Genomic DNA, 27718 nt, shown 5'->3' with positions numbered 1-27718 from the left:
ATAAAACAATGTATCTGGTATTTATTTTAACAGTGTCCTACATGTGCTGAAAATATGTCTCCCTTAATGCTGGCCCTGAAAAAAATATTATTTAATATTATATTTTCAAAAAAGAATAGAGTAGAGGACTTACAGTTCTCAGTCAAGTGTACACCACTGATACAAGTTCACATGATAGCTTTTATTTACAGCAAATGCTAAAAATTCACAGTTCATTTAACAGCCAGTGTCAATGAATACTAAAATCCACAGATACCACGAATAAAAACATCAACGTCATAAATCTCCAAAATGTCTTCAGTAAATAAAAACGTTGTTTTCTTTGCAAAGAAAAACATAAATCATACAAAATACAAGCACAGTAAAAGTACAACATGAGGACAGAGGGTACAACCAGAAGATGAGGTCTGGGATTGTCAGAGTGCACAACACAGCTAGGATAAAGAGAGAGTTGACTTAAGAGATAGAGGAGGAAACCGTAATCATTTTTTGTTGGTTTTTTTTGTTTTTTTTTTACAAAATGATACAAAGGAGGATAAATTCATTGTCAGCCACATCAAGAGATAATCCCATACATTCTGTTTAAAGTAAATAATACATCCATGCAATATAAATTCATTCCACAGAAAGTCAAATCGTCTTTCTCTAACTTAAAACACGGTTCAACAATCTTCCCTTTTCAAAGATTAGATGCCACAGCAAAATATAGGACGAAAGAGAAAATGCTTTAAAACAAAAGCATCATTGTCTTTTCGAGTTCCAGAGCCGTCCACAACAGTGCAGACAAGTGCAGAGACAACTCCTGACAGTCCAGGGTTCAACATATTTCTCCAACCTCCTCCTTGGAAAGGTTTGGGTTTTAATCAGGTCGTTTCATCTGAGCTCACAGCAGAGGTTTGAGTTCCTGACAAGGTGCCGGTTCAGACGTATTGCTCTTTGGGAAATGTGTATGCCGCCACTCCCGGTGGAGGAGAAGACAGGCCCGGTACTGAGGGGTATTTAAAGATGGCTGTGGTGTGTGAGGGAGGAGAGAAGGTGTTTTTCGACATGTCGGTGCTGCTGCTGCTGGTCGTGGTGGTTGGTTGTGAGGAGTGGTAGGGGTGCTGGGGCAGAAATGACAGAGGGGGGTTGATGGGAGGGGAGTAGGGCTCGGGGTAGTCTTCCTTGTTACAGGCCAGTCTGTAGCTCACATAATCTGCTGTGTTTGGAAGCTCTTCATAAAACCGTCCTGAATGCTGTGGAGACATGAGAGTTGTACGTCAAAGATCAAAATGAAAAACATTACATTTGCACATATAATATTACACAGACTTCCCTGCATCACATTCAGTTGGCACAAAATGCTGCTGTGAGGATTATTACTGGTTTAAGAGGACATGACCGCCTAACACTGTAGCCTCGCTGCATTGGCCTTCTGTTTGTTTTCGCTTTGATCCTAAGATTGTACTGATGACTTTCATCGCTATACACAACCAAGCCTCTGTGTATATCAAGGAATTACTAACTGCTTATGTGCCTGCACTTAGATCCACTGATAGACTTCTGGTCAATCCCAGTTGGTAGGTATATATAGTAATTACATGCCCCCAAACTCATGAATGGACTTCCCAGCTGAGATCAGAAATTTTACATCTATCACTGCTTTTGAATCCCTTCATAGAATGTTCTTTTAAAAATTCAATTTCAATTTATTTTATTGAATTACTTTTTGTTGTTCATTGTATTTTTTATCTTTTATCCTATTGTGAAGCACCTTTGTTACTTACTTAAGAAAGGCTTAAAAGCTTATTGTTATGATTACATTATTCTTAGAGTTTCTGAGCTTGTAGCAGTACTACGAATCAATGTTTTATACTCATCATTCTCATGAGGATGAGCTCATCTGTGACACAATAAACTTTCCTGCCAAGGGTTTTCATGCTATTTCACTGACCTTAGGTTTGCTGTTGTATCAAGAAATGCAGCAATTTGCCAACAAAGATAGAGAAAAATAAAACTGCTTGCTAGTAAACATAGATGTAAATACTACAGCTTTCAAAATGTTCTAAATAATCTGCTTTGGGAGGAAAAAATGCATTCGGCACAATTAAACTTCATGGACACACTGACTGAAACACAACAGAAACTTCACACTGGAATATTAAGGATGAAGACTGATGTAGAGACTACTTGCAATTTGTGAAGGGATGCATTGTAATGGCTTCTTTTGTTTGTGACAAACAGAGATGGAGGGAGAGGGTGAAGTTGTTGTTGTCTGTTGGCACCAGAGAAGACTGATATGTTTCATATGCACAATTTATACCACGTAATGTGGACCTGCCATCACAACTTTATTATAAGGACAAATATTTTTCTAGAGCTGTATATGAATTATAGATACATGACACTGTGTACCTGGATATCGTCTCCTGGTCTTTTCCTTATCGGCTGTGACGGTTTTCTGGACGGAGAATCATTTCTGATCAAGGGGGGAAAAGAGAATAAAAGATGGATGATGAGGATGGTAGTGAAGGACACAAACCATATTGGGACAAAGAGCAGGCGAAACAAACGGGAGAAAAGATAATGTGGTGTTTACATACGAGGAGTTGTCCTTTCTACTTCTGATTTTGAGAACCAGGACTGTTATAGTGATGCCCATGAGCACTCCGGCAGCCAGCAATAAGGCGATGACACTGATGACATCACCTGTTGCTATCTGGGGTAGAGGCTTTTCTGCAGAGAAAGAAACAAAATAAAAATTCAAACATGCACATATACTTTTCAAAGAAACTATGAAAGTACAGTAAGAATTAATAAAATGTGAGTGTAAAGAAAAGTACAACACAAAGCGGCAGCATGAAGTAATGTTGGCAGGAATACTTATTCACTTATTAATTTTTCTCTTATCATCAAATCAAATGTCTCCAGAGTTCAGGTGAACGTACCTATGATGCTGACCTCCACAGAGCCCGATCGTGTCCCGATGCTGTTGGTGGCGTCACACACGTATGTACCTTGCAGGTCATATGTGACCGGCCCTTTGAAGGTGAGGACGTTGTCACGGATCTCAGCACTGTTCGGTATGGAGCCATTAATCCTGCAGAACACAGAATATTACACTCGAATAACCCGGAAACACATCGTGAAACAAATTGTCTACCTGCACACACAGCACTCTCTCATAGGGGGAGAGGGGATGGCTGAATCTGCAGGTTATTATTTTTTCTGCTTAAAAGGAGATGGCCCTCATCCCACTTCAAATCACTTACTAACTGTGGTGATATGTCAGTCACATGACACGTGACAGAAAAAATTATCAGCCTCAGACACCGACGTGATGAAGGTAAGAAACATTGAATTTTGCATCTTGTACAGGAAAAACTTATTTCTCCATTTCACTGTTTTCTATAAAGTAAGTGTCGTATATTGGGGTTGCGATGATGTGAAGATGATGAAGGAATCTCCGATGACACCGTCTTGATTGTATATAAAAGTTTAATACAAAAAGTTCAGCATCAATACAAGCAAAGCAATCTGCCTGGAGAGAGATTCGGAGCCAATATGAATCTCTTCTGTCGAGGCAACTTCATCTCCTCGTTTATATAGGAGGGTTGTTTGTGTAAACCTAAAGAAAACACATCTGGTTTCTTATCCAGCTCTTCACGGTTATACAGTGACAGGAAGGGAGACGACACTAGCCCAAATTTAGTGTTGCACTTAGAGCTGTGACCTATCACCCTACCATTTGTTCAGGCTTTCTCCAAATTCCTCAAGACCTGTGGACCTCACACCTAAGGATAAATTTATTTTATGGGGAGGACTACACATAGCATTTCAGACACCACATAAGAAAGAGCAAATGTGAGTGAAGTACAGTGAGTTGTACTCACAATTTCCACTGATACAGAGAGACGGATGGATTGGCATCAGCTTTGCAGCTCAGCTGGACGTTCTCTCGGTTTAGATACCAGTTTCCATCAAAGCCGTCCACTGACACATCTGGCTCATCTAGTACACACACAAAGGGAAAATTAATTTAGATTTAGAGACTGTAGTTATTAGGTTATTGTTGCGAATGAGCGAGACTCACACTGGATATCGAGGGTGACACTGTCAGTATAGACTTCCTCGTTGTAGCTGGTGACACAGGTGAGCGTCTCCTTGTGTGTTTCTTTGCTGGGCACCAGGATGTAGTCACTCTGAACAGTGAATGTCCCGTCTGAGTTTCTGTACTCTCGAGTGGTCGCCTCTCCTGGCACCTTTGTCTCCCACCTGCTCACACCGACGAGGAATCAATCAAACGAAGATGTACATAGATATTGTAAATTAACTCTAAATAAAAGGCAAGGGTTTCATTAATGGATGTGTAGAAGACAAAAGTCTAGTAGTTGGATAAAACCTCTATGATGGTGTAGCAACGCAAACCATAACACCTGCTCCATAAAAGGGGGGAGAAAACACTCCTCATAACTCTAAATCACACACACACACACACACACACACCTAATGATACCAGGTGGTTTTCCATTGGCAGAGATGCAGGTGGCCACAGGTGTTTTCAGATTGGACGAACGAGCCACCAGGGTCGGGGTGGACAGACTCATCTGAGTCGTCGGGCGAACTGGGGAAATAAAAATGAATAGAAGCATCGAGATGATCAGACATGAGAAAACGTTGTGATGTATGATTTAAAGCCTGTCCAACATGCGGACAGGTAAAAGCTGTTTCTCATCGATTAATCTTGTATTTGCACAAAACTGGACATTTCCAAAAAAATTCCTTAAATATTCCAAATTAAGTCTCAAATTAAATTAATTAATTAAAATGTTGGATACTTTTCTATGTGAAATGCAGACTTGGCATTCAGCAATAAATTGACTTTACTCCAAATCATAAACAGAATATGGTATTTTAAGTTTGTGGAAGTTCATTATTGACCATGGAAAGAGTTCATGTATATCAGTAATAAATCAGTGAAGACTAGTTAATCCAAACAAGTCTCATGCATCAAACCTGCAAGTTGGTCAATATTGAAAGGAAAGACAGGAAACATGTGTGACAAACAACCACACAGGCTGGAAGGATGTGGCCCCTTGATCCACAGCTTTTGTGTTTTGTATTGCTTCCTTTTATGTTTTTTTAAAAGCCCATCAATGGACAGACAATGCAAAGGAGCTTAGCCAATGATTCATGTTGTATGTGGCAATATGCTATACTAATAAACATACAAAAATCTTAATATTCAGCAACCTCTGTCATATGTGAGTGTGATCTTATTAAAGCTCAGATCATCATACGTGTGTCTTACCGTAGACTGTGAGGTTCACAGTGTTCTCTCTGTTCCCTGCAGGAAACGTGGTGTATTCGCAGATGTAGGTGGACTCGTCAGAGAGGCGGAGCGAGGAGAAGGTGATAGTGGTGTCTTCAAGGGTCGGAGTGCGTCGCCTCACTGCCGCGTTCTTGAAGGTGACGCGGTCCCTGTAGGGCGGGGCCACGGACACACCCAGGGAGGGGTTGGCGATTGCCACGTTCTGCTTGGTGCCATTCACCAGTTTCTGCCATGTTACCTAAGATGGACCAAATGTAAGTAAAAAAATCTGACTTGATACTAAAAATGACAACCTTAACTTTAATTTCTATCAAATCAATTTAAACAGGAGCTCACTAAGACTTGAAATGTAAGATTGGCTGTTGTGACTGTCTTAAAAACCAGTGTAATGTGCAGGTTAGAATCAAGTGTTAAAAATGATATTGTATTCAAATGTTTCAGTTAAAGGATCATTTCAGGATCACTGTCACTTTCAGAACAGATTCCTGAAGTATTTGTCACACATGTAAAACCACCAATCCAGTTTAATACAGACATTTCAGAAAATCAGGTTTCTGATTAAATCAAATTTAAATCAAACTGGATGTTTAAGAGATGGACAGACTTTATGCTGAAATCTGGAATCTGTGCTCTGAGTGTCTATAGTATCATCGGATTTGGGAGTTTAACGTAATGTAATCCACATGTTCAAGAGGACAACTGAATACCTGGGAGATTTTGACAGGCGGGAAGCTGTTGACGAACCGACAGCGGAGATCCACCTTTGACCCGACATACCCCGCCTTCCCATCATCCATCTCCACAGTCTGGCTTTTTATTCCTGGGGCAGAAACGTCAGTGTTAAAAGACATGAAACCACTCTCACCTAAACTTGGCGCACACACAAATACACATACGCATACACACACGTTGGCAGCGTCTGAGTGGCACGCTCTAAGCTGTTCACAGTCAGCGCAGCACGTTGAGCCTATAAAGTGAGCTAAGCTGTCGAAGATGGTACATTTTAGCAGCGTGAGAGGTGAGCTGAGGTCAAAGGTTTTGGATTAGAGTGAGGTAAAAATAAGCACGATTTGTTTGGTGACTGCTCCCACTGACTTACTGATCCCCTTCAACCAATCCACCGCAGAGCCACAACCACTTCCTGAATGTACACTAGTCACGTGTGTCAGTCAGGTAAATTGAAAAGGAGCATCATATCCATCTGACAGGTTCACAAACATACACATTCTCACTATCCCTCATTCAGCCTCAGTCAGTGACAATCAGACATTTTTGAACATATCTCATCTTTCCATTTATATCTTTACAAACTTTCCCCCCCCCCCCCAAATTTTTATTTTATAGTTAATCCCTTTGAAAACCCTTCACCTCTATAATGTGGCAGCAGAAAAATAGTACTTCAAATGTACTTGTTATAAGACTTTGCCTGAAAGTATCATCCCATATGTATTTTAAATGTATTTTAAATGTTTTGTATTTATTCTTGCATTTTTAATCATATGGGAAACATATAATGCCAAAATAAATAATTAACAACAAACATAGTTATAAGGCATCTTCTTGGAGTCTTACATCTGAAAATAAAAGACATATAATGTAATGAGTCTCTGAAGAAAGCACCAAAAAAGTCTGTAATTTTTATTTTGAAAATGTCTCTCAAAGAATGTCATCATGACAAAAAGCCATTCCTTCAATAGTGTAAAGGACACCTTAGGTTTTGGTATGAAAATTAAACTTGATAAGGTTTAATTTGCTGCCACAAATGTTTCCGGTTACTTCTCTCAAACGTATATGGCCACAATCCAGACAACCAGAACATGTATACGGATGATATGCAAGTGTGAATGTAACTCATATGTTTGAAATATTGTATTTTTAAAAAAACAACAGATACCATAAGTCAGAGTTCGTCCTGCAATCCAATATTTCCGTGTTATTAATGGAGTATTGATCAGTCCATTAGTGTTCTAGTTTCTATTTCACAGATTGCAAGTCAAAAACACCCCAGGCTGACGTGGCAGACATCAAAACTACAGCTCAACCCCCCTGCAAGCTTGTTCACCATGAAGTAGGTTCAGCTTTGTTAGAGCTCCCTCAGTTACAATACACAGGAACTGAACTGTAGCCTCTTGGTGTGACAATCAAAAGGTTGGACAAAACAGTGATGATTAGGGGGAGATATCATCAACTGCAATATACCATGACACATTCTCTTGTGATACATCCTGGATACAAAAGAACAGCTGAAATATTATGTAGACTTTTCCTCATGTAGTGTAGTTTATATAGCTGAAGACTGCAGGCAGACCAGGCCTGAACAACACAAGTTTATGTTTAAGTGACATGTGAAACAGGTTGATTCCCTTCTACAAGCTTCAGTGAGAAAAAAACCCATCCATACATCCATCAACTCAAACGAGTCCAGAATTTAACAAAATATAGACCAGGCATCTGTTCTTACAGTACAGTTTATATATTCAGTTCAATACAATTTTATTTGTATATCGCCAAATGATAACATACATTATCTCAAAGCACATTACATAGAAGGTCAAGACCTTCAAATGTATAGAGAAACCCAACAGTTCCCACAATGAGAAGCACTTTGGCGACTGTGGAGAGAAAAAATTCCCTCATTAACTGGAAGAGACCTCTCCAGACTCAATGTCAATATGACTTGACCGGTTGGGGTAAGCAGAGAAAAGGTGAATGAGAGGAGAGATAAGAGACAGAGATGGGGTGAGGGGGAGGAGAGAGAGGAGAGCGAGAGACCAGGAACAGTTGTGCACCATCAGGTTTCAGCTCTGACTAGTTATAATGAAAACAATAAGAGTGTAAAGATGTTATTAATGATAGCACAACAATTTATTATTTATTATATATATTGAACATAGACAATACATTATTCTCTGAAGCTTAAGTTAAATTGAAGTACAAAATCACTGTCTTATTTGAAATCACAAAAACATAAATTTGACTGTTGGCAGACTGAATCCTGTTCTTTGTTTTAAGTTGATTTACACACATATGGTGCACGGATTCACATTGGAACCAAACAGGATGTTACCTTATAAGTACATTTCTTTTTACCTGGAAGGTAAAATTTATTCAATATGCAGAAATGAATTTGGTATATGATGTGTTTGTGCATTTATAACCCATTGTGTGTGTTTGCGTGTCAGTGGAAAGGGAGAAGGCCAGCAGTGGGACTAGCTTGCATAATTCTGGATATTAAAGTGCATCTGCATCAGATACTCTATGGTCCTTTTGCTGGTGTACATGTGCACAGTTCAGATTTACAAAATGCTTTAGCCGGAAATATTGTGGATTTAACCATTACAAATTTGTTTGTGCATTTTTAAGCTTCTGTTACCGACAAAGGAACCTGGGTTTAAAGTTATGTTAATGTTCTGTGTTAAACTGAGGCTCAGATTCATCAGGTTTTACCATCTAAGGTCAAACACACTATGAACTCCACTGATCTTGTTGTGGTAGATTGATGACAAGATTTTGATTATGGCCATGTTCAGTATATATATGCATTGTATTTATCTGTGAGAGGATCATTTATTGTGTCTCTGATGGATGAAATGTATGAGACGTGTGTTGAGGGAACAGGTTGACATTATAAGACATTCATTGAATCACTTTAACTTCAAAGCAGTTTCAAAGCAAACAACTGCAGAATTGAATATCTGCTTCCAGTTTTCACCAGCACGTGCATGAGTGATACATGTTTTCAGGTGTGTTAGTACAGGCGGAGTTTATTTCTGATACAGAGCTTAAAACCTTGGTTCGAGATCTTTTTTGTTCCAAAATGAACTTGTTGTGGACATCAGTAAATACAGGAAGGCCTCAGGAGCAAGACAGTTTGTAATTTCAGCCCCATCTTCTAATGGAAGTTTTAAAGGTTTAGGTCTGTTAATTAAAATTTCTCATTTTTCAATTATTGGCTTATTTTGGGGGCCTCTCTATAACCCAGGATGACAGAAACTAGAATCACGTCAGAGGAGGATTATACACCACATGTGTTATAATACTGAGTCCCCTTAGCACCAAACGAAGAGTTAGGATGCCAGATAGATAACAACTGGAGGAACATACCTAATATCTCTGCAAGAGTACATACGCTGACTTTCTTTGAGACTGATAGAGAAGACACTAGAATGGTTTGGTGAGATGAGCAAGGGTTAAGATATTTTGTCCAACAGAGCAGCTCCACATGAAAAGTAATTTCCAGATTTTAATGGAGTTTATGATACTGCTCAGATTTGATGGCAATACAACTGTTCTACTTTCTGTACCGCTCATCAGCCTGGGTTCCCTGATGCATCCGGTAATTGAATAAATAGTTCAGCTTAAGACATAATTCGTCTCCAGAACGAAAATCTTTCTGTCTCTCTTGCAAACGGAGATAAATTACCTTTCAGTAAATCTGATTTCTTTGGCCTTGTTCGGACTGGGTACTAACATACTTCTCGAGTGATCCAATCACAAGCAGACAGCTCTGAGTTCATCAGTTCATGTCTGGCATTAGCATGTGTCTCCTCATGTATCTCGAGCGACCACTTGTGATTGGATCTTCCCTGCTCTACTTGCAAATCAGCAACTACATCTGTCATGGCTGTTCACACAAAAACAAATGTCATTGTTTTTAGTGTGTGTCTGCGTGTGTGTGTGTGTGTGTGAGAGAGAGAGAGAGAGAGAGAGAGAGAGAGAGAGAGAGAGAGAGTGAGTGAAAGAGTGAGTGAAAGAGGGGCTGAGACAATAATAATAATACTGTCCTCAGTTCTAGAATAAAATTTAAAGTGAAGATTTTACCCAAATCTAAGGACTTTTCTCTAAAGACCACCCTTCAACACCACATACACATCCCTCTGAAGCTACATCAGCACCAATACATTTTGATTTTAAAATGGCATTTTGGCTCTTTCATAGTAAAACACAGGCCCGGAGTTTACACGCTTAAACGGGCTACAGCGTTTTCGAAACATCTATTATATAGACACAAAAGACATGTTTGAAAACTAAAACATATACGTTTAGAAGTAGCCTGATAGTCGTCCCCCTACTGAGCTCTGTAGCTGAGCTGATTAGGGGCTTTAGATGGAGGCAGAGCAGAAAGAGAGCCCATAACTCACTCACACTCACACACACACACGTTTGCCCACCTTCCTCTTTTCTGCTGGGTCCATTCACATTCTTCTTTTGTTTAGACTATAGGAAATGACCTCAGCAGTCGTCCTGACAATTATCTATAAACAGCAGCACACAGGCAAGAGACGATCATGGGAACGTAACAAAACAATGGCAATATTGTTTAACACTTGAATGTTCAGCATGTAGGAACAGCAAGAGCACCACAGCATGTTGCTGGGCTTTTTGTTCATATCCTGAAAGGATATCCTCCATCTTTCTTCAATATGTTAACCTATTTTCCCCCTTTTCTTTGTAAGGGCAATGGAGAGACAGTGGCAGGTGTTTCTGGTTATTATGAAAAAAGATGGGAGAAACACTTGTGTGTAATGTTAAAAATAATTTCATTCACGTACACTCTAAATTTCTGTTTAATGAAATGTAAGCTAAATGCAGCAATAACAATGAACAAAAAACAAGACAGATGTTAAAATATTCACCACATGAGAATCAAACAGAAATGTCATAAAATCGTGAATAAAATGTCTTTTAGTTTCAAATATTCACAATAAAATGATCGCAAACTATCAACAAAATATGAAGAAATAAGTTTTGACATTTTTATACATATCATGTATTGTGTCACAAAGATATTTGAAGTTAGCATGTTAACTATCCCTCGCTTGTTTTGTCTCATAATACCACTTTGTACCTCAAGAGGAGACAGTGTGTCCTGCAGACAGGAGACAGCCTCCAACATGAGAGGATGAAGAAGCAGCACGGCCCAGAGGAAAAGAAGTGATAGCACTATTTTCTTGAGATTAGTAAATGAGTGTTGCTGTAAATACTAAGTTTTGCTACGTAGCATCAGCAAACACACACAATCCAGAAGTGTTGAAAACAATAAACTGGGCAAAAGGTTAACAGCCAGGCAAACAGTTCTTTGAGCCAGTACTGGTTCTTTGAACAGATTTCTAGATTTGATTTATCACAAGATTAGAATGCCAAAATATTAATAAGGAGAATGCTAACATGCTGATGTTGAGCAGGTGTAATGTTTACTTTCTTCACCAACTATATTCAGTAATATTTGCTGATTAGAACTTAACAACGCTCAGATATCAAAGTCATTTAAGGAAAGACACAGTGTTTATGCAAAAACCCTAGTCCAGCTGAGGCTGATGGGAGGGTCATTTTGCAGGTAAATGGTTATAAACCAAAGTATTGAGTCAATTGAAGATTTGACCTGACAATTGTGCTAAATGAAAAACCAAAATTATCAGAGTAAATCTGAAGTAGGACATGAATGTGTGTAGCCAATTTCATGGCAATCCATCTATGGGCTGCCAAGACATTTCAGTCAAAACCACAACATTAACCTGTAGGATTCACTAGATTAATCCTCTGGGGACCATGAATGATACCTATTTGAAGGTCTTGATTTCGTTTTTTAAGTTACTTCACCAGAAGCATAGTTCAAAGGGTTGTCCTTAATTAACCGTGGGTGTCTTTATGGCACAACATGTAATAAACCATTCACAATGCCATCAAACATTCCCTTTAAAACCCAGGTGCACTTCCACCTTGGTGGATTGCCAATATAAATGGGATTAGTGTGTCAACAATGCATTTGGCCACACTCATGAGCTTAGGTGAATTTGCTATTTAAACAACATGGGCCCGGCACAGAAAATTCCAACTGCATTGTGCTGACACTATAAGACCTCATGCATCACACTGAATTGTGCTGAGTGCAAGAAGAGGCCCTCACACATTAACGTTAATAAAAACGACATAACATCAGCAGCCATAAGCAGCAATGACATTAGCCATTAGTGTTGAAATGGACGTCTTAAAAGAACGTTCATAGATACAGTATGTGTCCATTTAAAAATATGAAGATGACATCATTGTCTGCCGTGATGTTGTTAATTAAAACTATCACATTACACTGCAATGTTTCATGCCCCATCAAACCACATCTACCTCCAGCCTCCCTCACTTGGCTACCAGAAGGCTACAGATACAGAAAAAAAAACCCTGACCTGACCTCATGCAACAGACGAGAAAATGAAAAACACAGAGAGAAAGAGTAGAGGACAGATTAACTGTTTAATCTTTAGGCCATCAAATCTGTGATTGATCTGGGATTACACTGTGTATTTGTGTCTTTGGCCTTGTGACTTCAAATGTAGGGAAACCTTAGGCAGAATGAAGATCAAGTGAAGAAACACACAATGGTCAAACTAAAGACTCATGTATGATATGACTACTCTACACCACTACCTGTAACTTGACTCTTTAAATATTTTTACATTTTACATGGTATCTATCAACAGATTGCTCAGCATGACAGCAGACCAGCAACTTCACCCATGATGAACTCTGACATTTGGATATCCACTTTAACAAATGATGTGCACTGCTGCCCATTTTTCCTGATTGAAATTGAGAACTCTTCTCTCCTCATTTTTTCCCTCCCTAAATCAATTGTAATCTCTCATTGTTTATGACTGGTATCTGTACAGACACACGCACACATGCATGCATCTACATGTGTGCATGTTTGTGTGGGTGTGTAATCTCTGTGACACTAGGAACCCAGAGTGTGTGTTTGGCTGGTGTTCAGCGGGCAGCTCACAGGATTACGATGACTGTTACTGCTGCATCTGTGTTTTGGGACATGAAGGCAGCATATAAAAGATGGAGAGAAATTAAGAAAGAAGTCTGTGGAGGACGATCAACTGACCGAGAGAAGAGAAGAAGGAGGAACTGTGGTTTGAAATGGAGCCGACTATGGTGCAAAAAAGAGAATGACACAAAATGAAGGGGGGGTGAAAGGGCTGTGTGTTTGTGCTGGATTATTTCTGTAGAGCAGTGTCTGTGTGTTCCAGCTGTGGACGGTGGATTATGCAAAAATTCATGAGGATGTCTGTCTCTCAGCCTTCTCTCCGCTTTCTGCAGAGAACTTTTATGTGCAGGGAGAAACCTATTAGTGACTCTCCGTGACAGCACCCTCATCAAGTTGGTGGCAACCTCACAAGGAGCTGTCAGCCCTGAGGAGCCACTCTGAGTGTGCACCAGGCAGGAGAAGACAGACACGCTGCAGCAACAGTCAGCCGGCTGATGGGACTTGGCAGCGATCATGTTGGTACACTCTTGCTTCTCCCTGTGCAGCTCTAATCCACTGGTCTGTCCTCCAACATGACAATCCTACACACATGGTGCGACCTCACACTCGCTAATAACACATACACACATGTATTGTGCACCAGCAAATTACTGCTCAACTGGCCCATGGGGGGGGGGGTCTACCACAGACTGAATGAAAAAAGCAATCACAGCAGATGCAGCAGCTGAACACTTCCGTATGCTGCCACAATCGCTTTTGACAGGATGGTGTACCACCGCACCCCACCCCCCTTGTAATGCAGCTACAACTCTGATGCCAGCTGCATGTTTGGCCCCAAGCTTAGTGTGATTACACCAATGCACCTGTTACTATGAGGCAAGAGTTAGACACACACATACACACAGAACTCTGCAGGATGTGGGGGGGCCATCTGCAGACGGTGAAGTTTGGTCCGACTGAAAAATACACACGAGTCCACTCAAACTGTCTAATTTGCAATGATCAACAGTAAATTTAATACGTTTCAGAGAGTAAATAATTTATATATGATGATGATTAAAACTGATGATATCTTGAGTGACAGCTGAGACAAATAGTGATTGGTTGAACGTGTGTATTGACAGGACCTCATTACCCTGACTCACCATCCGATAGCTACAGCACAGACTGTGGATTCAAATGTGCAAGATGGAGGCATTCGTATCTAGAATATTTCAACTAAAATATAATGGGAAGAGGTGGAGACCCATTGTCCATCTTTAAATACAGTCTATATTTGTACCTTCAGATATGATTATCATGCAAGAGGATTATCATGCTAAGGAGGTTAAGTTTTCAGTTTGATTGTTCATTTTGGAGCAATTATACAAAAATAACAGAACAGAATTCCATGAAACTCTGTGGAGGAATGCTTTATAGTTTAAGGAAAAACCAATTAAATTCTGATGTGTATCAGTATCTGGAGGCAGATCCAGGAGAATTTAAGGAACTGATATGTGAAATTTGGTGCAGCTTGACTGAAGGGGACTGTTAGACCTTGGCAGAGGTAAACACTCTACTGAGTTCAGTTCTACTTTACTACTTATTAACATACATAAAAGTAACTTATCAGAAAGTGGTGGCCAGAAATTGAGATATTGTGAAGATGATGATAATAAAAGTAAACAGCCTCATTAATCTTTGATTCATTAAACATTCATATATGCTACCCATTACTTATCAAAAATAGATCAAATATTATATGAATTTTAAATCATTCATGTAATATAATCATTATGTGGATTACCTGAATCTAAAAGTGTAAATGTGTCAGCTATATGATGGTTGTTAATATAAATTTAGGATTTAAAAAGGTAACCAGGCCTTTACAATGATTTATACTTTGAATTTACTTTACGTCCTAATGTCAGATATGTTTACTGAAGTGTGAATATACAACATACTGGACATGATCCTGATTCTGAATTGTTCTTTTGCACAGTTTTACTTTCAGTGTCTGCCCTGTGTCTGACCCCCCCATGTGTGATCGGCAGCTATAGATTAGAAAACAGATAAATCAACCATGTCCTGCTCCTGACATCACCAGAGTCATCTTCAACCTGCCTGGCGCTAAGAAGACAAACAGAGCAGCCATACCTGGAACAACACAGGTTGTTATCAGGAATATCCACAGTCCAGTGTTTTCCATGCCCATGCCACCAGTGCCAGCTTCTCTGTGTGGTTCGATTCCCAGTGTGCACTTGTTTTCCCCCTCCTGCCTCGCGGACTGAGTGCAGGTTGCAGGTTCAGCTTCAGCCCCCGTGCGTCCGGCTCCACTCAGCTCTCCGAGAAACAAACCGAGCTCCCGCTGACTCCAGATCCACAAACTGCACAAAAACAAGAAATGTTTCTCAAACTTATCTCTCCCGTATCACTTTTTCTTTCTCCCGCTTTAAGTCGACTCCCCGCCGACTGGTGACGGGGCTGCAGCAGCAGTGTCCGGCTGAGGCTTGGCGGGGATAAAGCAGCTTAACGCGTGGGGAGATTATTTCAGAGAGAGCCTACCCCCCTCCAGTTCAATTCACTGTCAGCCCTGTCAGTGTGTGAGGGCTCAGCCGGATGGTGTGCACATTTACAGAAAAACAAAAAGGCGCAGTCAATATGTTTTAAACGAACAGACTCAATTTGGATACCAGACAGGGGCGTACATAAAGGAAATTGTTCCAATTGACCAGTGAAGGCCCCCCCGTGCTGATCTATCCACCATTGACACAGCTGAGATTTGATCCCTGAGCTGATCTTTATTGACATATAAATTAAATTAACCAGGATGGCCCTCAGTCGAGAGCATACCTCACATTGGACCAACAGTCTTTAAAACCACATTTAAAGGTCCAGTGTGTAAGATTGAGGTGAAAGGTATCTATTGGCAGGAATCGAATATAAAATAATCCTAGTGAATTTTTCATGTAGTAATTGTGGTTTTCTTTACCACAGAATGAGCCTTTTATATTTAATACTTTATATTTACATCAGGAGCAGGTTCTCTCTAGGGAGGCCATCTTTTTTTACAGTAGCCCAGACTGGATAAACTAAACACCTTTTGAGTTTTGATGAGAACTGAAGCTAACAGGTTCTCTCTTATATTTGCCTTTACCTTTAAATTCACTAGATTTTAGATTCATACTCTATTTGCATCTGCACCAGATGCACACATTCATGATTATCGGTTCTCTGAATGTGTTGTATTTTATCACCAAGATCCATTAATTTTTTCCTGGGAAATCCTTAAAAATATTTAGGATCCACACCAAATTTGAATCTGGTCTTCCCTGACCCATGCCACATCGATCCAGCAAGTGTCCGGGAATCCGTCCAGCATAATCCTGCCCAAAAACAATCACATACACAAACAAGCAAACTTTGTCTGGTTGTACGCCAAAATTTAACAGGTTCCCTCTTAGCCCATCCTTAATAGTCCCATGTCACATCCTTCCACCAAGTTTCATTGAACTCTGTTCAGTAGTTTCTGCATAATCCTGCAGAAGTAAAAACATAAATGAAAGGATAATTAAAGAACCTTGAAAATGTGGGGGATGAGGGAGAAAACAAATAAATGCACATGGTTTATTAATTTGTGATCTGTAATTGCTTAACTTATTTGTGTCCTTTATTTATTTATTTGTGCATTTTAGCAAATGCTGTTTTTATGAACTGAATGACATCTGCAGCAAAATCATTACACATTTTGTAAATTGAAGATAAAGACAGAAATGGTGAATTGATGCTTGTACACTTGGACTTGTATATGGAATTGTATAGCATAATATTAGAACACACATAAATATCCCACATTCTTTGGATATACTAACAGCCTGCTTAGATGACTTTTAATGGTTTGGCCTTGTCTAGATGTCCAGGGGGATTTGCAGAGGAGGGAAGCTCAGGAGAGAAACCTTTTGTAGGCAGGTGAGAAATGAGTGAAACTGAAAGGTGAAAATGGGATCAGGAAGAAAGAGCGAGACAGACAGACATAAAGAAGAACCAGAAAGATCATGTAGGAGGACATGTCTGTTTGACAGAGAAATGTATTCAAATTCAACGGATTCAAAGGATTAATAAGTTGGGATCCATAACCAGAGATCAAGAAAATGTCAATTTTGAAAACAACAGATTTTTGGTGTTAATCAAATGTTTTTTTAAGAACATACTTTACTTTTATGTTGTTTTACTAAATATTGTCAAGACAAACTGCTCACAGTGATAAGGCCTTTGTCAGTATTCAGTAACATGAGCTCACTGTGCTGAAATTGTTTATTCCTTGCTTATTATTTTCATGAGCAATTAATCCTTTCTGGGAACAGCACCGTCCTACAGACGAGTTCACCTGCAGGTTCATCCTAAATTATTTAACTTCTTACTATGTTGATTATTTCCATACTTTATATTAGTTTTTTCAGTGTTAGCATTTAAACTTGAGATGAGGTGAAGCTCTACCTCTCCAATAGTTTAAGCGTTGTAGGTCATATCCATCCTTACCACAGCAGCCACTTTAACTGCACATGGCCAAACACTGGCACCTAGTGATACAGGCTGTGAATGTGCACCCAACCTACTTTGTTCTTTTTATTGGCCTTAAGGTGGAGACACTGAGTCGTTATTGTGCATGCGTCATTTTGAATGACTGTGCTAGAAATTTCTAGGGAAGTGTTAGGGATCTAAAATTTACCCTGTAATGGTGTGCATTTCTATTGTGAAAGCATGCTCTCTGTAAATTATTTCTATATTCTCTTCCCACACTAAGTGTACAGTTACAAACTTGTTAAGTACAGCACAAAACAAGATTAAACCATTATTTAAATAATATATAATCTATCAGAGCAACTTTAAAAATGGAAATCAGAGGGAGAACATCACTTAGATAGACGTGAAGGGCAATGCAGTACAAGGGAGTTCTATGAAGGAAAAAGGGTGAGGAGAGGCCCAGAGAGGAAAGGAGACAAGGTCATCACACGATGATGATGCTGACTGAGTGTTTTTTTCAGTCATCCTGCCCATGTGTCCTCCGTCAGCCACTGCAGACGAGAGAGACAAATCAGCGTTCTCTGGTCCACCTTCAGCCCTCCCACTCTCTCTCCACCTCGCTGTGTCGCTCCTACCTCGCCTCTGGAGTCTGATGCTCTGCAGTGCTGCACACTGAGCCACAAAATACCACCACTAGACGGGTGCACAGAGGCAGGAGCTCCTGCATCATTCAGTCCTGAAAGGAGGTAAGATCCCGGAGAGATGTTCTGCTGCAGCTCGGAGAAGTTGTGTGAACACTAGGGTCAAATCTGTAGGACAAAAGGATGTGCTAGATTTGCTAGATTTGGGAATGACATCAGAAGACACTCAAGTTTAATTAATAGATGTTATTAACTTGATATTTAAATCCATTAAGGCTCAGGATAGTGATACAAGCCAAACTCTGTCAAGGGCAGTGGGAAAAAATCAGGAATTGTGAAAAAAACTGGAGATTGAACGGAGGAGAGAAAACATCTATGTCATCTTTCACTTTGAATCCTGTCCAGTCATCCGATTTTCCCACAGGTGGTTCTGGAGACAATATTTTACAAATAAGATCACAGTATCTCAGCCTTTTCCAACCAAGTGACAAACCTGTGTTTGCTGTATACTTTTTTCCTTTTGTTCTTTTTGAATTCCCTTAATATAAATGATGTCAAGACCTCAACCAAAACTACATCACAGCTGCCTGGAGAGCCTGGTCGAGAAGCAGAAATGGATGATAACTTGATTAGTCTTATCGTTGTAAAGCCATTGATTGCTTACATTTTACTTTAATGATCTTTGTAATGTGCTTATCTTTCTCACATTTCATCTCTTTTTCTCAAAGTTGGATGAGTGCTTTTCCATCATGCTCAAGTCTCTGTTTGTGTGTGGAGTGCTGGGAGGTGAGATTCCTGCTCGGTTATGTAATCCTGCTCAGTTGTGCAATGACAGGATGTAGACAATAAACTAATTACTTCTGTCTTTTTCCTTCTCTGCTCTGCGCCAGCACTCCTGATCCTAGCAGAGTGTGATACAATCTCTGTGTGTGTTGAGGATGACAACGACCTGAGGGTGGACTGTAAAATCGCGCTCAAGCCTAACAAATTCAACAGCTATGAGTTCTCCTGGTCCTCTGGAACCAAACAGTCCCTCATTAACACCAATGTGTCAGGCTTGGCCGCAGAGAGCCAGTTCAAGGACAAGAGCTATGTTGAGGAGCTGGAGCCCCAGGGCTACAGACTGACCCTGAGCGGCTTCACAGACAATCTCCCACACAACACCACGTACCTCTGCAAAATATCGGAAGACTCTGCCACTGTCACTTTGGAGGCAGGTAGGTGGATGGATTGTTTGGTGGAGTGAGCGTGAGACTAAGTGAGTGGGAGAAAACTGCAGAGATGCTTTTGTCAACTTTTTAATCCCACTTTTCATCCTCTGCAGGTCAACTTCTCCCGTGTTCAGCTGTAAGAGTGTTTGTGAAGAGCTCCTGCTCCTGGATCGCCTGTCTGCTGCTCTTCTATCACACACAGAGCTAAAGAAACACACACAGGCACAGCTAACCACACTTAATCATCTCTAAACACACTTAATCATCTCTAACCACACTTAACCATCTCTCTGCATCGTTCAACATCCCGACAATACCACTATACATTAAAAAGATGTCTACAGCTTGCAACTATGGCTCTCCTGCCCTTGTGCTCTTCCTGTTAGGCCGCTGAAGAAGTATCCATCTGTTTTCATCACTCTCTTTAGAATGAATGAAGATGACTCAACAGAAATGTATACAGATGTGCTTTTTTGCTGCAGGGACACACTATATCAAATGTGTATAAAATTGCACTGAGTATCATGTCAAGTCAATATTACTTTGTAAGCTGCAGTGTTTGTTTTCAATAAAGAATATTTGCTGTTTAAAGTCAGACTTGCTGTGAATTCCATGTTCATCATGAAACAGAACTGGGGCCCACAAGCTCCAATAGGATAGTACACTTTTTTTTTTTTAAAGCTGAGTCATGCTGACAAGCTCCATTATGTTGGCCACTAATGTTAACTAGAGTGACAGTAGAGTGTATACCTCCACAAAGGAACAACAGTTGGACAGGCTTATAAAACCATATGTATGTTCAGTACATAGGTTAAAAGACATCCCTGATATCTTTCATCAAGATCTATTAGTTATTCTCTGATAAATCAATGAAAATGTTGAAAAATGCCCAATCTTGAAATGTTAAAGAAAGAGGGGGGAAAGTCCCTGATCTACATCCACACAAAGAATGTACTGGGTTCTTCCTTTAGTCATGCCCTACCCCTTCACAAAATCTCACGGAAGTCAGTTTGGTATTTTGTGTGCGTTCCTGCTGACTATCAAACAAACAAATGAAAACATGTGATGGATTTTTTTGGTAAAGTAAATTCAGTAAATTAAGCTTTATTTCAGACTATTGGGTCCATTTCAGTAGAAACATTTAATTAGATGAATAAATGACTAAATACAGCAAAGTCAGCTTCTTTGGCACTGATCAAATCAGTCAATCCAATTTACTCGTACAGCCCATTTTTACAAATCAAATCAAACGAACCAGTCCCAGCAAAGTAATGTGAATTCATTATCAATATACTTGTTACAAACATAAGATGAGACAAGATAATTCTTTATTTGTCCCGCAACGGGAAGACTTGCAATATTAACACAGCAACAGACATAAATAGGCTTCAGTAATTGATAATAACTAACTTGCAATACTCGAGTGTAAGCATAACAATATTTAAATATGAATGGAATAAAACTAATATATACAGTGTAAGAACAAGGAAAACGTGCAATGGGAGAATATGTTCAGTGAATCAGCAGAGACTTGAACCAAACCTTGTCGTTCACGTTCTTGACCCTCGCTGCTCTCCGTAGTTACCGACATCACAAAGATGGCCGCCTCCGCTGGCCGCAGTGAAGGACCTGAACTATCGAAAGCTGAATACTTAAAACGATATTTATCTGCGGATGATGATTCTAAGAAATCAAAGGGGAAGCTTAAAAAGAAACGACGCAAGCTTCCGGAGAGAGGGTGAGTTCACGGGCGCGTTTTAAACGAGCGGTTTCCTGCTAAAGCGTTGTGTGTTAAGCTAGCTCGTGTATCTGCGCTCTCATGTCTTCAGCTCCACGTTTTGAGGAAATCGCGTTTGCAGCGTCACCCAACTCACCTGTACTTGTTTTGTTCCAGACTAAAAATAGTAGACGACGATATAGACTGGAAACAGATGGTCACAGAGGAGCAGGAGGATGAAGAGGACGAAGAGGAGGCTCCAGTGGTGAGTTCACTTACTGCTAACTTTGTCAAGCTGTTCAACCGGAGTCCATTCATTTTCATGATACAGCCAGTGTTTTCCTCAGCGATATACATTTTATGTCTTGTTATGAAAGATTTCATCAAACCTGATCAAGTTTAGAAAATCTGGCCCAAACATCGTCTTGAGATTAGAGTGGGGATAATGGATAGAAACCTCTATAATATGGTGTGTGTTATTTTACATCAGGATATGCACAGTTTGAGATTTGTACTGTAAACTAAAGATTACTCATTATAAAATAATTATATATAAAATAATCTGCAGATTAATCAATAATGTCCTAATAGTTTATTCATTGTTTCTCTATAAGAAATCCTGATCACAAACTGTGATCAGTTTTAAATTGTGCAATTTAATATCACCTAAGATTTATTTTTAAACTATTTAATAGTAGTAATTGAGAAGCTAGACCGAGGAAAAGTTAAGCATTTTTTTAGTCAGTCAGCTAAGAATTTATTGTTTCTGCTCTAATTGTGATATTTTTTTGATTCATCATCATGTTGATTGAAAAAGTCCTATCCAATATTGCTTTATGGTAGTTATTCTCATGAATTTACAATTATTGCCTTTTATACTCCAATACCACCACAGATAATAAAAATTATTGTTATAATACTATACATTGTTTTGGCAAAATCTGTCCTCTTTATTAAATTTATATTGACACATTGACTAATCTTTTCTTTAACCTTAGTCTCTTCTTTTTCTCTTCAGATTGCTGAGGTGATTGATGATCGACCAGATGAGGTCAAACAGCTGGAAGCCTTCAAAACCAATAGATGGAAAGTGATTGGAGGTAATTGTTGTTTGTCAAAGATGCAGAGAACATTTGTCAATGATTATTGTTCACGCTGAATGTCCTCTTCTTATAGCTGATGAAGATCAAGACTCAGACAGGAGTCAACATGACTCTCCAGACGCATCTCCTACCAGACAAGGTCGCCACGATTCTCCTGACATATCTCCACCCAGACAAGGTCGCCACGACTCTCCAGATATATCTCCTCCCAGGAGAGGTCGCCATGACTCGCCAGACTTGTCGCCTCCACGTCAACAGTCAATGAAATCAGGGAAGATACAAAGTAAAGGTGAGAAGTAATAGTTGAGGCTAAATCAAATTTATTTTTGCATTGGGCAATATGATATGATCAAAAATAAAAACATCACAATATCCAGAAGACATCAACATGCGTGGTTAAGTAATTGTCCCATTTACATCAATCTCATTTGATGATTTGGTCAAACTGGAACAGAATTTTCTTCTAGTGCTGAAGAAATAATTTTGTGAAAACTAACTCTAAGTCAGGATTTTTCTTTGGAGTCTTATTTTGGATAATAACTTTGCATGTGATGCTATATAAAAGAATGACAATGAATATTGATAAATTATTAATCTGCATGTATCTCCATATGTTCAGTCAACCTTTTCCGTTCCTGTCAGCCCCTAATAGTACAACTGGCCAAACAACTTGTGCACAGTACTTTTGGTTCAAGGGTTTAGTGACACAAACAGTTATATGAACAGTTGTCTAAACAAGTTATTATGTCTTTGTCAGATTCTTCACCCACTAGAAGACAGCCAAGTAAAAAACGTTCACCGGATCCTCATGGGTCACCACAGACAAAGAAGGCTCAGAACAGACATGATTCAGACTCTGATCAATCTCCTCCAAGAAAAAAGGCAATAAAGGGAGAAGCTATAGACCTCGACCAGTCTCCTCCAAGGAGGCGCTCAAAAAAAAAACAAGGACCTGATACTGATCAGTCTCCACCCAGGAGGCGGCGAAAAAATGGAAGGGACTCAGATGAAGATCTGTCACCTCCTCGTAGGCCTGGCCAGTCACAGGTAAGAAAAATGTGTTGAATTGTAGCTGAAGTAAGGTTTTTCTCAGATAGCTGTGTTTACAGTGTGTTTGTTTTCAGGGGATGCTTTCTGGTGGAATGGCAGGTCTGGTTTCTGTAGATGTTTTAAGGAAAGAGCAGGAGGAGAACCGTCGCAGAGAAAGAAAGAACCAGCCGCTAGAAGGTTGGCTCAGCTTTACTCTTTTAATGAACTTTTCCCTTTCTCAGCCGTTAACTACAAAGTTCCCAGGAATTTCCATTCAAATGAGTCATGTATACTCCAAAAGTATACTGAATATTGTATTCTTAGCTGGGATTAGTTCTTATAAATGTGTTATATATGTTATACCTGTATTCATGCTTTGAATAGATGAATCACGTAATGCCCAGACCGTGTTCCGAGACAAGAGTGGTAAAAGGAGAGATCTGGATTCGGAGAGAGAAGAACAGAAGAGGAAAGCCGGAGAAAAAGCAGCAAAGGATGAGAAATATGCTCAGTGGGGGAGAGGGTGAGTTTGCAAAAACTTTTCCCGCATCAAAAAAAAACTGAGTGATTTTGACCGCGTCAATTTTAATTTAAATGTGTTGTGCTTGGACTTGTTTTCCGTGATTTATAATATATGTGTTTATAGGTTGGCCCAGGGCCAGATGCATCAGCAGAAACTTGAGGATGCAATGCATGAAGCCCAGAAGCCGCTGGCACGTCACCACGATGACGAGGACCTTGATCGTCTGTTGAGAGAGCAGGAAAGGGAGGGAGATCCGATGGCTGCGATGCTCAGACGGAAAAAAGCTCGGACCACAAATATGCAAGCAAAACCTCAGTATAAAGGCCCAGCACCACCTCCAAACCGATTCAATATTCCACCAGGATATCGCTGGGACGGAGTTGACAGGTGCAGTGTGTGTCTGTAAAAGAGTAAATGAGTGGGATGCATTTGTAATGGGATTAATGGGACTACAACTTCGAAAGATTGTCTTACCTTTAATTGGGTTATAATCATGGTCACTATTTTGGCCTTTACATTGGACAAGATTAGGAACTGTATTGAAAATTTGCTGTGGTGCATCACATCAAAGATGGAGACCAGGATGTGATTTGCGCAATTAACGGCAGAATTTCATTTGTCTTGCAGGTCAAATGGTTTTGAGCAGAAACGCTACACACGGATGGCAGATAAAAAAGCTGTCCAGGAAGCGGCTTATAAATGGAGCGTGGAGGACATGTAATGGAAATCTGAGGCTGATGAAGTGGGAGCAGAGCTGAGGTGCTGGGCTGATGAACTTCTGTACATTTAGTTGAGACAGAAAATCTGTGCCAGTGAAAACTACAGCAGATTAAATTCAGCTGTGAAACCAAGAAAGTTTTTTTCACCAATTGAATTGCTGTACATTAGATTATAGACTGATAAAATACAAACTTCATTGTACATAGCAGAGGGTTGACAGTATCTTTATGATTTTCTAAGAACTGATTCAATGTGGAGCAAAAAGAGAAGTGTTTTCACAGTTTTATTAAAAACATGTTTTTGTAAAGTGTTGCCCTGGAGTTTTTTTTAGTTTTTTTAGATGTGTAATGGTCAAATTTACCACGAGAGAGGTGTATTATTCAGACACATTTAACTTGTGTATGTGTCCTGGTGTCATACTGTCTCAAATGTGACGATCAGGCTCCAGAATTAACCACAGATGAAACAGGAAATTCTGCTTTTGACTTGTCATACCATTAAGAGATGACATTTAAGTGTTGTCATTTGGTTGTCAGCAGGCTTGCATGGATAGGTCCCCTGAGCTGGAACTTTGAATGGAATGGAACCATAATCAACATTACTAATATTACTTAAGTCCCTGCCTTAAATCAAAATGTGTTCTGTAACGGGTTATTGGTCCCACGTGCTATTGTTTGCAGCAGTAAAGTAGACAGGATTACTTATTGTGGACATTTCAACATCAGTTTTTTTAATAGAAACTTTTATTTGTGAGCAATGACTTGTCTCCTTCACATTTCACTTTTCAACAGTTTCTGGTGAAAGGGCAGGTATTTGTGGAGTGTATATTAATTTTAGTAGCTTTTGTAGTCTGTTGATATTTGTAGAATATAGTAGTTGTGATGTTTTTGTTGTTACTCTGCATATTAATCCACAAACATTGCAAATAATTAGACACGTTTTTATCTGAGTATTATTACAGATGTCACCATAGGTAATAATTGTGGGTCCGCCTGTTCCCAGCGTTGATGTTCAAACTGGTGTCAGATCAAATCGAGTGAGTAGGAACTATTATAATGCGATGGCTCGTTTCACTACGGGCTGTTTTTGTGGACGGACGCGCAACAACCGGTTGCTCTCAGGGAACAATCTGGAGCTCGTGTATGAAAGGAGACGCTCGCAGCTTCGTCTTTGGTGAAAATGGTTGACTGGAGTCCCATAGCGAAGGTGTATGATCCTCTTAAGGCTGGCAGCATCGACGGGACGGACTTGGAGCCTCATGACCGGGCCGTGTGGAGGGCTATGGGTGCCCGATACAAGCCCAACAAGGGTGTCGCTGGAGATCCGCTGCTCACTCTTTTCGTGTCTCGTCTGAACCCCCAGACCGACGAGGAGAAGCTGCACCAGATCTTCTCCAAGTACGGAGACATCCAGCGGCTCCGGCTGGTCCGGGACATCGTCACGGGCTTCTCCAAAAGATACGCCTTCATCGAGTACAAGGAGGAGCGCTCTGTTGTCCGGGCCCGCCGGGACGCCAACAAACTGGTGGTGGACCAGTACGAAGTGTTCGTGGATTTCGAACAGGAGAGGACCCTCAAGGGGTGGGTCCCGCGGCGGCTCGGCGGCGGGCAGGGAGGGAAGAAGGAGTCCGGGCAGCTGCGGTTCGGGGGCAGGGACAGGCCGTTCCGTAAACCCATCCACCTCGGTGTGGGTCTGGTGCAGGACCGGGGAGCTGGAGGCAGGGAGTGGGAGAGACACGGGGCGAGAGACAGGGAGGACCGGGACCGACACAGGGAGGGGGATTGGGGCAGCAGAGGGAGGAGAGACGACCGGGACAGAGGCAGAGAGAGGGACGACAGCAGGTACCGGGACAGGAGCAGGCACCGGGACAGGAGGTGAAACCGTGTAAAGCAACACGACTCCCACCTTGATGGCGGTGATGCACCTTAACGTTGGTTGCCACCCGCCGGTAAACCAAACGAAGAAGAAGAAGAAGAAGCCTCTCACCTGGTTCATGTGCAGCTTGTGCCAGATGTTCAGTGCAGCTGCTCCTCGAATGTGAAGCCAAGAAGGCAGTGAAAGAAAGTTGAACTGATGAGGTTTGCACATGTTAGGACGTATGGCAGGCTGACAGTTTAACGTCTCTGTGTCATACAGACTTTTACCAATGAGGACTTTTTAAGGCATCATATGTGGTGAAACCCACTGAAGAGGATTTTGTGCAACGCTCCTTCTATACTCAAGAGATTGTTACCAAAGTTTTAGAAACTTCTCGGTGTCCTCATTCATCGTCAGTTTAAGTTACTAAAAATGTCCACTTGTTCTATTTGTAATTAGCGGCATTTCACTCTGTTGTAATATGTTTTTATTTCTGGCACTAGCAATGGTGCTGTGTAATTGCAATGGAAATATATACGTCATCAAACAAATGTAGAGGCCACCAATAAGAATAATTAAAGGTGAAACTGCATTAGTTAATTAAGGCTTGATTTTTATTTTAATTTTTGTTCTGAGCCAATGGAGGTTGTTGTTTTTTACACATGTTCACTTTTTTGAAAGCAAAAACAACAACAATGATAACTACAAAATACAAGAAATCGTGTCCAGAATATAGACTGAATGAAGATTCAAGACAGGACAGCTTCCTGAAAGTAAAGCCAAATCATCTTGACTGCCCTCTGGTGGCTGGCTGGACAAGGAGAAAACAGCATCTTTATCTGAAATATTTTAGCTTAATTTCTGTATAACATGGAAGCTAAATTAGAATGTGCAGGATGTCACTTTTAAAGTTTGATTTCAAACTCATCAAATTCTTAGTAGTGTGGAGTTTTATTTCAGATGTTTGATCCCTGATCCTTCCCGCAGAGGCAGGTCATGTTTCCGGTATGGGTCATCAAGAGGATTGTTTTTCTTCAAGCTGATGTAGAATGTCTCGTCATGACTCATCAATGCAACTGAGAAAACAACACATACCTCACTTCTTTTTCACTCTAATCATGTCTTAAAGGTCCAGTGTGTAAGATTTAGGTGAAAGGGAACTATAAACTAGAAATTTAATGTAGAATAATCCTCATGATGTTTTCACTAGTTCGTTTCATCTAAATTATATGAATTGTAGTTTTCTTTACCCCAGAAAAGGCCCTTTATATTTGAATACTTTATATTTACATCGGGGGGGTCCCCTCTACCGAGGCCGCCATGTTTTTTACAGTA

General features: G+C 40.2%; 4 protein-coding genes across 7 annotated transcripts; 3 read left to right on the top strand and 1 right to left on the bottom strand.

Annotated features, from left to right (window-relative positions):
• Nucleotides 1–160: 160 nt before the first annotated feature.
• Nucleotides 161–15439, bottom strand: nectin1a (nectin cell adhesion molecule 1a). Of its 4 annotated transcripts, XM_069539780.1 has the most exons (11): nt 15216–15439; nt 6019–6131; nt 5291–5549; nt 4486–4603; nt 4073–4254; nt 3873–3990; nt 2928–3079; nt 2583–2715; nt 2395–2458; nt 2174–2254; nt 161–1235 (listed from the first exon to the last, which is right to left on the bottom strand). In XM_069539780.1, exons 1-11 carry the CDS (start codon nt 15271–15273, stop codon nt 921–923), a joined length of 1593 nt encoding a protein of 530 aa, XP_069395881.1. In that variant the 5' UTR covers nt 15274–15439; the 3' UTR covers nt 161–920. The 4 variants fall into 4 exon arrangements, 2 of the variants coding, with proteins under 2 accessions (XP_069395881.1, XP_019941147.1); XM_020085588.2 differs by lacking the exon at nt 2174–2254; XR_002202653.2 differs by lacking the exon at nt 2174–2254 and having other exon boundaries at nt 1176–1235; nt 2579–2715.
• Nucleotides 15440–18109: 2670 nt separating this feature from the next.
• Nucleotides 18110–20025, top strand: LOC138413798 (uncharacterized). The gene is made up of 4 exons (XM_069539779.1): nt 18110–18328; nt 18952–19009; nt 19114–19440; nt 19548–20025. The coding sequence occupies exons 2-4, from the start codon at nt 18973–18975 to the stop codon at nt 19640–19642; spliced, it is 459 nt and encodes a 152-aa protein (XP_069395880.1). The 5' UTR covers nt 18110–18328; nt 18952–18972; the 3' UTR covers nt 19643–20025.
• A 721-nt stretch (nt 20026–20746) lies between these two features.
• bud13 (BUD13 homolog) lies at nt 20747–24833 on the top strand. The gene is made up of 9 exons (XM_020086112.2): nt 20747–21172; nt 21329–21416; nt 22170–22251; nt 22328–22543; nt 23012–23301; nt 23379–23481; nt 23668–23806; nt 23930–24193; nt 24434–24833. The coding sequence occupies exons 1-9, from the start codon at nt 21033–21035 to the stop codon at nt 24525–24527; spliced, it is 1416 nt and encodes a 471-aa protein (XP_019941671.2). The 5' UTR covers nt 20747–21032; the 3' UTR covers nt 24528–24833.
• Nucleotides 24834–24968: 135 nt separating this feature from the next.
• On the top strand, nt 24969–26983 carry snrnp35 (small nuclear ribonucleoprotein 35 (U11/U12)). Its single transcript, XM_020086114.2, has one exon. It carries the CDS (start codon nt 25706–25708, stop codon nt 26402–26404), a length of 699 nt encoding a protein of 232 aa, XP_019941673.1. The 5' UTR covers nt 24969–25705; the 3' UTR covers nt 26405–26983.
• The last annotated feature ends 735 nt before the right edge of the window (nt 26984–27718 follow it).

The sequence above is a fragment of the Paralichthys olivaceus genome, chromosome 15 (genome assembly GCF_024713975.1).
Source record: "Paralichthys olivaceus isolate ysfri-2021 chromosome 15, ASM2471397v2, whole genome shotgun sequence".
Classification (NCBI taxonomy): domain Eukaryota; kingdom Metazoa; phylum Chordata; class Actinopteri; order Pleuronectiformes; family Paralichthyidae; genus Paralichthys; species Paralichthys olivaceus.
The sequence above is the reverse complement of the archived record's forward strand: the minus strand, read 5'-3'. Positions and strand labels throughout refer to the sequence as shown.